At 41.7% G+C, this 14,933-nt stretch overlaps 2 protein-coding genes across 2 annotated transcripts in view; both read right to left on the minus strand.

Annotated features, from left to right (window-relative positions):
* Nucleotides 1-59: 59 nt before the first annotated feature.
* On the minus strand, nt 60-14,660 carry LOC103396622 (uncharacterized). The gene is made up of 31 exons (XM_017031056.2): nt 14,383-14,660; nt 13,769-14,029; nt 13,336-13,605; nt 12,809-13,078; nt 12,458-12,718; nt 11,816-12,079; nt 11,415-11,675; nt 11,060-11,317; nt 10,713-10,973; nt 10,145-10,402; nt 9,699-9,956; nt 9,153-9,410; nt 8,809-9,069; nt 8,530-8,579; nt 8,237-8,447; nt 7,844-8,104; nt 7,466-7,726; nt 7,115-7,375; nt 6,540-6,800; nt 6,190-6,450; nt 5,811-6,068; nt 5,078-5,341; nt 4,704-4,964; nt 4,197-4,457; nt 3,742-4,002; nt 3,376-3,633; nt 2,937-3,197; nt 2,539-2,826; nt 1,789-2,025; nt 1,576-1,641; nt 60-1,368 (listed from the first exon to the last, which is right to left on the minus strand). Exons 1-31 carry the CDS (start codon nt 14,480-14,482, stop codon nt 1,082-1,084), a joined length of 7,509 nt encoding a protein of 2,502 aa, XP_016886545.1. The 5' UTR covers nt 14,483-14,660; the 3' UTR covers nt 60-1,081.
* Nucleotides 14,661-14,824: 164 nt separating this feature from the next.
* LOC107989857 (fibronectin-like) overlaps nt 14,825-14,933 on the minus strand; it is a 16,201-nt gene continuing 16,092 nt past the window's right edge. Inside the window, exon 29 of the mRNA XM_017040410.1 lies at nt 14,825-14,850. Within this exon, the coding sequence (XP_016895899.1) occupies nt 14,825-14,850 (26 nt within the window). The remainder of the gene's footprint in view (nt 14,851-14,933) is intronic.

Consider the following 14,933-nt stretch of genomic DNA (forward strand, 5'->3'; position numbering starts at 1 on the left):
GATATGCTTATTATTTATGATTTAAAAGGGCAAAACTTAGATTTATATTTAATTCAAATATTTATTAAATAGCTATGTTACTATGTGTACTTTCATATTAAACACCCAGTTTTTACTCAATTGAGCGTATCGTTTCAACTTTTTTATCCCATATTTGACAAAGTTTCATTTTACGTTTAAAATTACCTTTTATCCGCAAATTATGACCAGTCCTCATCATTTTTTTATTAATTATGTAGCACGTTGCCAATTGCACCTTTACCGTTTCTCTCAAATTTATTCTGTTGTATTTTGAGATGTATAATCATATACGTTTTCCCTTTTAATTGATGTTTGCATCTCAACATTTTCAGATTTAGACCCAATTTCTAACATTTAACATTTTATTTCTGTCTCAAAACTTGGACCTATTGCCTTTTAATTATCACTTTTAATAAACAGTTACCCATCCCCACACAAACACACAAGAGTCAGTTTTCAAGGATAGATGTTCGTATAGAGGGTTATTTTAATATTTTCAGATTTTTTTTAATTACTTTATTTCTTACAGATGAGAAGTCAGAGAAAATATACTGCTTGGTTTGAAAAATATTGGTTTATAAATTATCTTTATTTGTTTGCACTACTGTCTGTTAGTTTCACAATCATTCAGAAAAATCAAAAAAAAAAAAAAAAGCTAGCTCAAAAATAAAACAATTTGTGATAAATATAATTTCAGCAATACTTTGTAAGACAGCTATGAAGCCACATGTTGCTATGATATACCAGCCACAATTATGAGCATGTTTAAAACCTATAGCTAAAAAGATTTAAAAGCTTTAAATTTAAAGGTTTCTTTTTCTCAGATTTGATCATAATTTATTTTTGACATGTAAGACAGGCTCCCACGGAAGAATTCTCTTGTACCTTTGCAGTTGTAATCACTTTATTTTTATAGTTTCCCTATTAAAGGCGGAACAGTTAAGAACTCTTTTCTGGGTGCTAAAAGGTGGAGAAGACAAACATACAATAAAACCAGCTTGATGTCATTGCTTCTGAGTCCAGTGTGGATTTAAACTGGAGTGTGGATCTGCATGGTATTTCAGTAGGGGTCACCTGTGGTTTGGCATTCTGGTGGCGTATAGTCGCTTTGTTCCAAAGCATTTTTGGCTGCGACTCTAAAGCAGTAGGTAGTATCTGGCTTGAGATCAGTCTCTGTGTGAGAAGTACCTACCACGGTTTTCACTATCAGCAATTGATTATGATGTCGTGCTTTGTGCTGCTCTTCAAAGACAACTACGTACTCAGTTGCACCATTCACCTTTTTCCATTTGGTGTGCATTGAGACTTGACTTACGCTCACTGTCACATCTTGCGGAACTTTAAGACCTAAAAAAAAGGAGGAAAGTAGGAAAAAGAACAGTGTTCAGCGATGGATTTGTTCATGTTTCCTTGTTCTTTTGCTCACCCTTAATGTCTTTTGTACTTACAGATCTTATAACCAATCTTAATATCACACACATTTAAGAATAATATCTAAAAAGAAACCTCTAGTAGTTTGAATATCACTTTAATAACACGTCACCATGAAGTTACCTCTTCTGAAGTTGTTTAGGAAAATATTATTCCTCAAATCCCTCTTTCTGCGCATATCCACTGGCCCTAAGGTAAATGAGACACAGTGTTTAAGAAACATGAAAATTCAAATACAAAAAGTGGTTGCCAAATATTTTCATAAATATGAAATAAACACAATGCTGACTTAAATCATTGGCTGATTCAAAGATAAGAGCTTTTGCAGTGACTCACCAATAATCATTGAGTTGGGGTCACTCTCCCCCACATCATTGCTGGCTGTCACTTCAGCAGCACTAGGGTTGAAGCTAGGCAGCCAGCAGGAGAGCTCCGTGGTCTCACAAAGCTTGGTGCGTTCTTCTCCCTCTAAACCGTAGACAGTGTACTGGGTGGCTAGGATTGAGGCCTCCCAGAACACGACAGCAGATGATGCATTGCCACTATATTGGACATTCTGTGGTGGACAAGGCTCTGCAAAGAAAGTGTTAAAATCCGTTAGAGAGGGAAGCATTTTGTTTGAGGGAGAAAATCTTGTGCCTTTAAGTAAGGGCAAAAGCTGCTTCTCTTTATCGTCTTCATAGTTTTTTTGTTGGTGACATTTAATTTGTCTCAGGAGGTATTTTTAGTTTATCGCAGCTTTGAGTCACAAATCTAGCCCTCTGGGACAAACTAATAAAACAACTAATAAAAGTTTTATATATTTTATATAAAAAAAACGTATATTCTGGGAAATATTGAAGATGTATTTACAATAGATGTGACCTGGAAGTGGAAAATGTGGAAACAGTTGTAGGAATTAATTTCTGTATTACACTAGATTAAATAAATAGATTAAATAAACAGCAACACATTTCTAAATGGTAACAATAAAGGTTTTTGTGTTTTCTATCTGGAAACTAAAATGCAAAAAAAATTGCATGTAAAAAGGTCACCTAAATCAGTTATAGCTGAATGAAGCAGGGATAAACAGTATGATAAATTTACCTGAGGTTCCCTCTATGGTACTGGAGGGTGGACCTTCTCCAGCAGAGTTTCTGGCCCTTACAGTAAGCATAAATGCTGTGCTGCAAGGGATGGGAAACTCAAAGTATTTCCTTGTCAGCCAGTAGCCGGAGACCTCCATCAAGGTCTCGTGGCTGTTTCCGATTCGACCTGTTAACTGTGCTTGAAACTCAACATCCGTGCAATTAACGTCGTTCCATGATGACATGGCCCAATAGTCGCCTTCACTCTTTTGCATCTTGACTTTCACCTCAGTGGGAGGACATGGAACTGAGAAGGGAAGAGATGGTGTTTGCACTTAACGGTACTTATTCTTCATAATGATGTGTGTTAATAAAGAACAGTTGATGACAGTTGATTTTCCATGCTTTAATGTCTACCTGCTCCTTCCTCCAGAGATTCACTTGATGAGCTGTTGCAAATTCCATTGGAGGATTCAGCGGAGAAAGTGTACGTTTCACCACACTCCAGGTCTTCAAAGGTGCAGGTAGGAGTAGAGGATTCACAGTAGAGCGGGTCACCATTTGTAGGTTGGGCAACGGCATGGTAATTCACAGCGCCCTCGCTTGGATTCCATGAGAGGATGGCAGATGTGCTCTCACAATTGTAATACACCATTAAACCAGTAGGTGGACACGGTGCTGTAAAATAAGTTATGTCACAGAATTATGCCAGTAGAGGAACATTTAAAAAGCCCACATTTTCACCATTGGAAAACTCTCTTACATACACCAACTTTTACCACACCAGATACACCAGACTTTCAAGAGTGCAGGAAAAGAAGAGCTACAAAAGGTATCTTTTGCATCAAAATTGTACCTGTGGTGAAGGTAGAAAGGCTGGGCATGCTGGTGCAGTTGTCGCCAGTGGCAGTAATAGTTAACCCATAGTCTTGGCCACAGTGTAGATCAGTGAAGGTGCAAGTGCTTTCTGTGTTTGTGCAATTGAAGACATTTCCCTGTCCGTCTATGGCTGTTAGTTCGTACAACGTGGCCACAAGAGATGGTGCCCATGTGACCACAACACCTTCACCCTCACATACTTGTTTCACGCTCACATCAGACGGCACACATGGCACTAAAAGTACACAGAATATTTTATTGGGTGTTGTGTTTTAGTCAAACATTTAACTCATGTACTGCATAGCGAAGGGAATATACCACTCAAGTGGAAGGAGTGAAATACCTGTTTTGATCTTCTTTGGTGGACTTCTGAGGTTGCTACACCTGTTTGAAGAGGCCGATACTATGACGCTGTATTCCATGCCGCAGAACATATTCGGAAGTATACATGTGTCAGCTGTGCTGTTGCAGTATGTGAAGTCATGGTTGGTGTCCTCGGCAGACACCACAAAGACAGTTGAGTCCTCGGTATTCTCCCATCGAACAAGGATGGTGTCAATTGTACAATGTGCCTCTGCATGGATTTCTGATAGAGCACAAGGACCTGAGGAAATCGACCACATATGGTTAGGAACTAATTTTAAAAAGCTTTTATCTTTTTTCACATGTGTATGTTTGTAAGCACTAAGAAAATAATGTTGCTTTCCCTTAAATGTGGGAAACTTCCTATTTGTAAAAAAAAAAGAGTTTGTAAAAATGTTATCAAGACTGGCCTGCATGTGTTTTCTTTTTAAATACCTGTCACTAGCTGAAAGGTGCTTTTGCTATTACTCTGGCAGTGATCATGGAACGCAGTTACACTGAAGTTGTACCGTGTCCCACACTTCAGATCTGGGATCTCACAGCTTGAGCCAGTGGTATTGCAACCAGAGGTGTGTCCATTTGCAGCTTGAGCAATGCCTTGATAGGAAAGAGCTCCTTCTCCGGTTGTCCATGCCACAAAGGCAGCATTTGTAACGCAGTCCAGATTTCCATTAGCATTAACTGGTGGACATGGAGCTACAAAGATTAAAGACGGAGATGAATAAGAAGGCAGGCAACAACTTATTGCATCCTAAAAAATACTGTATCAACTGAAGCAAAAAGTTGACATATTTTTCAGCAGTAGCATTTAGCCAATTAGCTTTATAAAATGACAAAACAGATACTATAAAGACAGATTGACATTTTCTACATTTCTACCTTTCCTCACAACACTAAGAGCATCACTGTTTTTTTCCCTTCAGCATTAGTAGTTTACTTTACCTGAGTACGATGATACCATTGTACTCGGCTGACTCTCACAGTCGTCTCTTATAGCCAGAACAGTGATTTCGTACTGTTGTCCACATGGTAAACTGCTCAAAGTACAAGAAGTACCGGTTGAGTTACAGTAGAGTCTAGCTCCAGAATTGCTGATAGCCAATACATGGAAGTAATCAACATCAGGGTTGGCATCCCAGGAGATGGTCGTGGTTGCTTCCGCACACATTTCATTGACAGTTACACCTTGTGGCGCACAGGGGGCTGAGGATGAAAAAGACCAAGAATATTGGGTTAGATTAATTCTGGGCATTAGAAATAGTCTTATTTAAAAGCCAACATTTACATTTTAAAAGAAAAAAAAGTATCTCCAGCACCTGTCTGTACGTGAGACACGGTGCTCTCCACACTTGAACAAGAATCATCCTGGGCCAAGACTGTCACACCGTAAGTCTGTCCGCACTGCAGGTCACTCAGATCACAGTAGGTTTCTGTGTTGTTACATTCAACCTGGTGACTTCCATCTGCAGTGACTCCCACTGTGAGATAGGACACTGCCCCACTGGCTTGTTCCCATGTGACTGACACAGTGTTTGACATACACTGTAGAGAAGTCTTGACACTAGTGGGTGTGCAAGGTACTGTGAAGGGAGAGAGAGAGGGAGGGAGGGAGAGAGGGGGGGAGGGAGGGAGAGAGGGGGGGAGGGAGGGAGAGAGGGGGGGAGGGAGGGAGAGAGGGGGGGAGGGAGGGAGAGAGGGGGGGAGGGAGGGAGAGAGGGGGGGAGGGAGGGAGAGAGGGGGGGAGGGAGGGAGGGAGAGAAAGAGAGAGAGGAGAGGGACATACGTTTCAAATTGTAATAGTATTAATTTAGCACAACAAATTAGATAAAATTAACTACACAACAATGCTATTTGCTGTACTTATTACTGTTATTTTATTTATTAACAGAAATTGGACCTTATCATTCCGCTACACTCAGTTAAATGCCTGTTGTCTACTTAAGCCAACAATGTTTCAGCCCATAGTAATAATGCACAAGGAAACTTCGTCAACTTAGAGACCTAAAGATCTCACTATCTTTTTTTGTTTTGTTTTTTTCTTATGCACACCTGACTGCAGCTGGAGGTAGGCATGGCTGTTGTCACACTCTCCATTCCGGGCTGACACTGTCAGGTCATAGAGTTGACCACAATGGAGAGGGTGCAGTTGACAGCTGTCCTGATCGCTCTGACACAGAGTCATGTGACCATCGGATCCAAAGGCTTGCACTGAATATAAGAACACTTGCTCTGCCTCTTCCCATGACACAACTCCTGTGTCATTGCTGCAGACCATCACTGCTTCAACCTGCTGCGCTACACAAGGCACTGTACAAAAGCACATAGAAATTGCAGTCACAGATGTGTTTATCAATAAGCCATGCCTCGTGGCACAGATTAGTATTAAACGTGAGCCATTATTATGATACAAAAAATAGATATATTTTACATGAACTAATCTCCACAGCAGAGCTGCTCCCACTTATACAAGTGTCGTCTGAGGCGCTAACAGTGATAGAGTAAGTGAGGCCACACAACAAGTCCTGGAATGTGCATGTTGTCTCAGTGCTGTTGCAAGTTGAGGCATAGCCAGCGTTTCCTTGGGCAAATACGTCATATACAATTGCCCCAAGGCTGGGTTCCCAAGAAACTGTGACTGATCCAGACTCACAATCCAAGTTGGCATCAACATTCTGTGCTACACAAGGAACTGGAAAAACACAAAGAGAAACGTAGATGAGAAACATTAACAATAAAAGACCGACAATTGGAAAAAACGTGGAGAAAACTGGTTTCTACCTGATTGCAGCTGTATGGTGTCACTTTTCGACACATTGCACATTTCATTCGTGGAAATCACGCTGATGCTGTAGGTGCACCCACACATAAGGTCACTAAAGGAGCAGGTGCCTGAGCTGCTTTCACAGCCAGTTTCGTGTCCATCCATGCACAGTGCCTGGACCATGTAGGAGTCAGCTCCCAAAGACGACTGCCACTGGACATTGGCCGTGTTCGTGAAGCACAGCAATGAAGCCTCAACATTGGTAGGAGGACAAGGCACTGATGGAAAGAATGAGAGACTTGTCACCGATGTGGATTATGGAAATAAAATTATCGTATAAGTATACTGTGTAGTAATTTTACAAAAAATATGAAAAAAAATTCCGACCTTTGTAGCGTAATTGTTTGTCAAAATGTCTTATGGAATGCAATTAAATACCCAATAATATACTGACCACTAAGAAAAATAAACTACCGTTATACCATGGTGCATGTAGAAACCTGACAACCTGATGTTCTTATAGTTCTCAACTAGAGCATTTAAAAATGCAGATAGATGAATAGTTTAGACAGACAGACAGACAGATGCTCACCTGATTCCACCTGTAATGTGGAGCTTGGCTGACTGTCACACTGGCCATTAGAGGAAACAACAATAACATTATATATCTGTCCACACTGCAGATTCTTCAGTTCACAGTTGGTAATATTGGAGGTGCAGGTGGAAGCGTGGCCATCAGAAGACCGAGCTGTGGCCTTGTACTCCACAGCACTCTCTATGAAGGACCATTCAAAGAGGGCTGAGTTGGTGAAGCAGTCCAGGACCAGTAAGCCACCAAGTGGTGTACAGGGAACTGAGTGACAGAGGGAAAAAAAGATGACTCAATGACTCATTCTAAGTACTTGCAATTGAAAAATATGAAACTCTGTTAGGGATTAGTTACCTGACAAGAATGGTGAAGCTGGACTGGGCAAACTAGAGCAGATATTATCTAGAGCCACAACCTGGACAAAATATTGAAGCCCGCAGTTCAAGTTGCTCAAAGAACACTGAAGGTCTGTGGTCTCACAGTAGGACACAAGTCCATTTGTGGTCTGAGCCATCACATTGTAGGATAAGGCTCCGTCACTAGCACTCCAAGACACCAGGGCTTCATTTTTGGTGCAGTCCATGCTAATATCCACATTAGTGGGAATACAAGGCACTGGAGGGAGGCAGTGATCAATAGGAGTATATTTTAGGAACATTGTGATTACAGAAATTAGGGAGACAGAACTACACTAACCAAAATATATTTTAATCTGAGAGAAAGATAACCCACCTGACTGCAGAGACCTGGCCTCACTGGCATCAGAAGTACACTGATGGTCAGAGGCAACGACAGTGAGTGTGTGGGTCCGTCCACAGTTCAAGTTAGCTATGCCACACTCCTGGCCTTCAGAAAAGCAACTTTTAGAGATGCCATCTTCTAGATGAACTGTGGCGGTGTAAAAATCAGCCCCAGCTGAACTCATCCAGGACACCAAAGCAATGTTGGAGACACAGTTCAAAAAGCTGGTGACACCAGTGGGGGCGCAAGGGACTAGGGAGAAAATAAAGTAAATTGTCAAATTATGACAAAGCCAAAGCAAAAAGTGCTGTTCTGTGAGTCCTGGAGAGTTCAGTTAGTAGGAGAAAACAAGACAATCATGTCCTGACATAGTCATAAATGTACCTGAATTAAGAGTTGCAGGCTGACTGGGTAGACTTGTACACTCAGAGTCCATTGCAGCAACAGACAGGAAATACTCCTGACCGCACAGGAACTCTGAAATGAAGGTCCAGGTGTCATTGGTGGAGACTTGCACCACGTGGCCACTGGTGGTCTCTGCAGTCACAATGTAGCTCTCTGCAGTTTCACTTGCAGACCATGACAGTGACCCCACCTAACCAAACAGATAAGAGAAATTATACTTAAATGTTTTTTTAGAGTTAACTTTAAATATAAGGTACTCATTTTTTATCAACCTTGGTGGTGCAGTTCAGAGACGATACCACATCCTGGGGTATGCATGGTGCTGAAACGGAGGACAGATATTTAGTTAAGATTAAGTATTTAAATTCTCAGTGATAATTGGTCTGTTTACTGTTAAATTATTAGTTTATAAGCTACATTTGTGAAAGGTTTTGACAGTGTTACATTCATTTTTAACTTAACCTATTCAAATTATATTATTGATTTCTAAACTTCCATTTTGTCCTTAACACTTTTACTTTTTAGCACATTTCCTGCTACATTTGTCTTACCCATTCGTATTGTAGTGGTTTGACTAGGTTCACTAAGGCACACCCCATCTCTGGCAACAACATGAACAGTGTATACATCTCCACAGTGCAAATCATCCCAACTGCAGGTGGTGATGTCTGTGAGACATTCATGAGAATGTCCGTCCTCTCCTACTGCAATGGCTTTGTAGGCCTCTGCTCCATCACTGGCTGACCAGCTGACTAAGCCAAGATTGTTCTCACAGTGGGTGAAACTCTCCACATTCCCTGGGATACAGGGGCCTGAGGACAAGTAGAATTGCTCAAAGACACAATGTCCCTATAATTATTTATTTCAAGTAAACACAATTTAAAAAAAAACATACCAGTCTTGAATTCTGCAGACAGGCTCACACTGCTGTCACATCGATCGTCCTGTGCCGTCACTGTGAAGGTATACAGTTGTCCACAGGGCAGCTCGGCTTCGAGCAGTGTCTCGTTGGTTTGATAAGATATGACATATCCCAGATTACCGATGGCCATCACCTCATAAACCAATGCTCCTTCAGCTGGTGACCAATTCAACATCACTGTGTCACTGTGACAAGAGCCGGTCGCTATCAAGTCAGTTGGAGTACAGGGTTCTGGTGGAAGATGGTTCAACAGCAAAAGTCACATGGCCATAGTCAACAATGTTGGGGTCAGAAAAATATTTTTAAAAATTATTATTTTAATTAACATCAATTGCTTTCCTTATATTTCAAGTAAATACTGTATAGAAAATATCCCTAACTAGGTATGTTGCTATAACTGAGTTAGAACTATACTTAAACTGTGACAGGTGGAGGAAAGATTGTCTTCTTCATAGTGCGTGAAACACCAAATGAATGACCCTGCAATTTTGAAAATTGTAATGACTGCACTCCCAATACCTGTGTTTATCTCCAAAGTGGTGCTAGTTTCACCAAAGCACCCGTTATTAAATGCTGTGACAGAGAATTCATAGATTTCCCCACAGTGCAGGTTTGAGAACTGGCAGGTAGAAGTGGTGGTGTTGCACTCCAGGGTTTCATGGATGCAGGTTGCAGTGGCAATGTAAAGCTCAACCCCATCCATTTCTTCCCAGTGCATGTCCGCAATATCTGCCCCACACTGTAGATCTACTTCCACATTTTCAGGTTGACAGTGACCTTAAAAAGGATAACAGAGTTTTATGTCATTGTGTGTATGATTAGTGTCATGGAATAAATAATAAAGTAAAATATATTTCTAACGTTATGTTTTAGTGCCAAGTAATAAGGAATCGATCGAGGACTTGATTATATATAATATATATTATATAAGTTATAATCAAATCACTTGTTGCTGCTCCACTTACGTGTTGTAAAGCTGCCACCAAACATCTCTATAGGGCAGAGGTCACTGATGACAGTGAGAGTGATTGTATAGGTCTGACCACACTCCAGGTCTGTGAGTTGACAGCTGAGCTCTTCTGTCTCACACATAGCAAGTAAGCCTCCATCAGACATGGCTGTCACCTTGTAGGACACAGCCCCCTCGGCCTCACTCCATGTAACAGTGACTGAATCATCGTTGCAGTTCAGGTCAAACTCAACATTTGCAGCCTCACATGGAGCTAAAAGAAATATTATGTTAAAGGCCATTCAGCACAGAAAGTCAGATACACTCAGGGGTCACATTGATGCATAAGGTAAGAGCTGTGTTATACCTTGATATTTTGTAACATATCAATATTTCTATTCTATTCTATATTTAAAATGACCTTACTGTACATAGGCCGCAAGTTAAATTTGATGAATGTGTGTGACAAATGTAGTCTTTCTGATTGGTCATGAATGCACAAAGAAAATATAGGGGGTAAGGCTGAAAGTACTGTGCTGCAATTAGACTGGGGAAAAGAATTTCAAAAATCAATGTTAATATACCAGTATCCAGGTTGAGTTGGGTAGAGGCTGTGCTGTTTAGTGTCTCTCCGACGGCAACGACAACGACGTAGTAAACAATTCCACAGTGAAGACCTTCTACATTGCAGTAGGTGTTCTCACTGTGACATGTCAGGTAGTGTCCATCACGTCCATTGAGGAGGACCATGTAGCCTATGGCACCAAAACTCTGCTCCCAAGTCACTGTTCCCATGTTGTTCTCACAGTTGACTTTGCCCTCCACATTGTTTGGTGGGCAAGGTTCTGCGAACAATAAGAATTGAGAGGCTGGTATGACGATGCAGATGTGACATGACATTTATACACTGGACTGGTTAACATTTTCTCACCTGTTATGATCACGTCTGAGACAGATGTGGACAGGCTTTCACACACGTTGTTGTTCGCAATCACTGATATATTGTACAGCTGGCCACATTGCAATCCAGGCAAGGCACAGTAGTTATCTTCATTGGTACAACTGACTTCACGACCCTCCACTGTGACCCCTTTCACTGTGTAAGACTCTGCACCGGCTACATGGTCCCACGTCACCTGACCTACACCCCAGCTGTATTCTGCGTTTATGTTTTGAGGAACACATGGCCCTGGAAAAAAGAACTGGGTCAGTATGTGGTAAAGGTAAATTCCTTTTACCTACAGTAGATTGGTTAATTGTTTTGAAGTGTTTCTTGTTCCACTCACCAGTCTTCAGCTTTCCTATCATGGTTGCGCTGCGTCTGCAGTCCTCTCCCAGAGCAGTGACAGTCACAGTGTAGCTCTCACCACACTGCAGGCCTTCTAACTCACAGTCAGTAGAGGCTGTGTCCACGGTGACATCATCCCCTGATGTGGGTGTGGCCGTTACCTGGTATGAAATTGCTCCATCACTCGGGAACCATGCAACTATGGCTGTTTGAGTGTAACAGTCAAAGTGTGCCATTATATTTCTGGGTGAACAGGGAACTGTGAGAAGGAGAGAAAATAGGTCATAATACCAAACCAGGATCACCTTGGACAATGTAAATAGTTTTGTTTTCCTCCTTTATTACACGAGGAGACTCCAATTTTTTGTAAATCTGTGTACATGTGTCCAGCTTTCCTACCTGGAAGGGCCTGAGATACAGGGGTAGGTGGACTTTCACAATATCCATCAGAGGAGACCACGACAGCACGGTAGATCTGACCACAGGCGATATTCGACAAAGAGCACGAGCCTACTTCTGTGCTATGACAGGATGTGGTCTGACCATCACTGTCCTGCACTATTGCAGTGTAAAGGTCAGCCCCTTCACTCTCAGAATAAGACACAACCAGAGTATTGGAGTCACAATCCACTTCTGCACTAATGCTTTCTGGGGTACAAGGTACTGTAAGGAAAAGGAAGAGATGCTCAGTCTATGTGAACCTCTGGTTAATTTGTTCCAAAATGTTACTTAATTCTGAATAATTCAACTTCTGGTGATTGATGTACGCTTCAACTGCTTCTGAATGTGTGGCAGATTCAGAAGCAGTTGAACCAGTAGAATCTTGTTCTATTCATCAGATCAGTAAACAATGACCTCCCGGGACAAAAATTGAAAGGAGAGGTCATTGAAAGATACAGAATTTGCTGGTACAGGGCAAAACAAACAAATTATGGCACAGTCAATGGTGATATATTGCATTACAGTTGAGGACAACATTTTTAGCTTGTACAAGACAACTTTTTGGATTAAGTATTTATGATATGATGTGCGAGCTCATACCCGTCTTGATGGTAACATTTTCACTTGGAAGGCTGTTGCAGTTTGGGTCCTCTACTCTTACTGTGGCCGTGTAGAGCTCTCCACAGTGCAGGTCCGTCAGCTCACAAGTGTTCTGGAAGGCTAGGCACACGTGCTCATGTCCATCAGCAGCTACTGCTGTCACTCTGTAGCGCTGACCACTCATGGTAGATTCCCAGGTCATGGTTGCCACATTGGTGCTGCAGCTCAGACTGGCTTGGAGGTCTTGTGGAATACATGGAGCTGAGAGACAGAGATACAGAAATACAACAAATTACTGGCTTTTCCACTGTAGGAGGTCACAGTACACGTGCTCCATATATTATTGTATACTTGTCTTTGTGACGATCCCTTCGCTCTGGGAACTGTTGCACACATGTCCCTCAACAGTAACATGAATGAAGTAGAATTCTCCACAAGGCAGATCTGAGATTTCACATGTGGTGTCAGATGTTGTGCAACAGGTAGTGACTCCATCCACTTGGTCCATCTCCTCCAGTGTGGCTGTGTATGACACAGCACCAGGGACTGGTGACCAGGAGATGCTGATTGAGGAGCTGGTGCAGCCCACTACGTTCCTCACATTCAAAGGAGCACATGGGGCTGTGGGAAGAAGAGTTCACACTGAGAGAGACGTTTTGTCTTATTCATTTCTTTGTGAGAACACTGGACCTGGTATTACTCCATTTTATTTAGCAACAGACAATGAGCAAGATACACTGCTGAGGTATTTAATTCATTCAGTTTATATTGCTTATGTCCAGATAACAAATTCCCTGCACAGTTTGCCAGCATAAACAGATAAACAAGCAAATAAACTCTCCTAATTTTTTTTGTTGCCAGCCATGTGTGTGCTGTACCTGTTTCTGTTGTGAAAGGATCACTGGCTGGACTGGAGCACTGCTGGTCACGTGCAATCATGGTGAAGGTAAATGCTTTGCTGCAAGGCAGTGGTGGAACAGAGCATGTTCTCTCTGACGTGGCATTACAATCAAAGCTCTGTAGTGTATTCCAGCTGTCCGTCATCATGACCACGTAGTCATCGGCCCCTGCAGCCTCCTCATATATCACCCATGCTGAGTTTGTCAGGCAGTCAATCTCAACGCTGGAAATACTGGGTGCACAAGGTGCTGCAAGTAAAGATTAGGAAGGTTAGCTGAAAATAAGGGAATTAGAATGAATTTCCAACAGGTACTCTGATCTAAAAGCAAAACCGCAATGACAGACAGATATGCTGTGTGTACGTGTGTGACTCTATATATACTTATATAAAAAGCTATAATTGAATGTTACCTGTCCTAATGGTTTGCGTGGCACTGTCTTTTCCCAGACATTCGCCTCTGGATGGTGTGATGGTGATATCGTACTCTGTCCCACAGTCCAGGGTGTCGAGATCACAGCCCCTAGCTGTGCCATCACAATTGTGTGCATTACCCATTTTATCAACAGCTGTAACCGTATACAGGACTCCATCCATGCTGTGATACCACATTACAGACAAAACTCCAGTGCTGCAGTTCAGCTGAGGTAGGAAAGTAGACTGAGGGCAAGGAGCTGAAAGGGAGAAGAAGAGGAGATGAAGTATGTTCAGTTATAAGCTAGATATCACACAGTACACAAAAAGACAGTGTCTTGCTCCAAATGACTAATCTAGTCATGGAGAGAGGGGTATCCTTTTGCATCCTGTTTCAATCTCTGCAGGTTGCCTCGGCCATAGCTACATAGTTAATGCAGTAGGATGTTGCCATGTGAGCAGCCGATGAGACCTCTGCAATAAGAGGCAGCTGAACAAATGTAATTAATGAAAGAGCCACTCAGCTGAGAATTTCAATACCAGAAAAATAAAGTAAAATCCTTTTTTAAAAATAAAAAATAGTGCTCCAACTATCACCTGGCGCTCTGCCTACCTGCATGAACATTTTCTGGAGGACTTGGTGCACTGTTGCAGGAGTTATACTCAGCCACCACAGTAACAGTGTATTGCAGATCACACTGCAAGTCACTCATTAGACAGTAATGCTCCTCTGAAGTGCAGAGGCTGGAGGTGCCTTCACTGCTGGAGAGTGTGGCGTGGAAGAGTTCAAAGTGACCAGTGGACTCCCATGTGACATTGAGGACATCAGACTGACAGTCAAGGCTGAGCTGTACATTCAGTGGCGCACAGGGAGCTATGGAAACAGAGAAACCAAAGAGTCACTGTGATGTCTTTTACCCACTAATAAACACTATTAGGTGCTTCATATTTAACTAAATTAACTTCAGATATTTTGGATCTATTCTAGGATTATTACAATGGCAGAGGGTAGCAAATATAACATGCTAATTATAAATATTTACTTTACTCACAACTTAGAAAGCTGAATCTAATATAAGATCTAACAGTAATGAAGTGAACATCAGGACTTACTTGATAAAGTAATTTTTAAATAACATTTTTTTAACAACTGTGTTAACAACT

This window comes from Cynoglossus semilaevis, chromosome 2 (assembly GCF_000523025.1).
Source record: "Cynoglossus semilaevis isolate Cse_v1.0 chromosome 2, Cse_v1.0, whole genome shotgun sequence".
In the NCBI taxonomy this organism is placed as follows: domain Eukaryota; kingdom Metazoa; phylum Chordata; class Actinopteri; order Pleuronectiformes; family Cynoglossidae; genus Cynoglossus; species Cynoglossus semilaevis.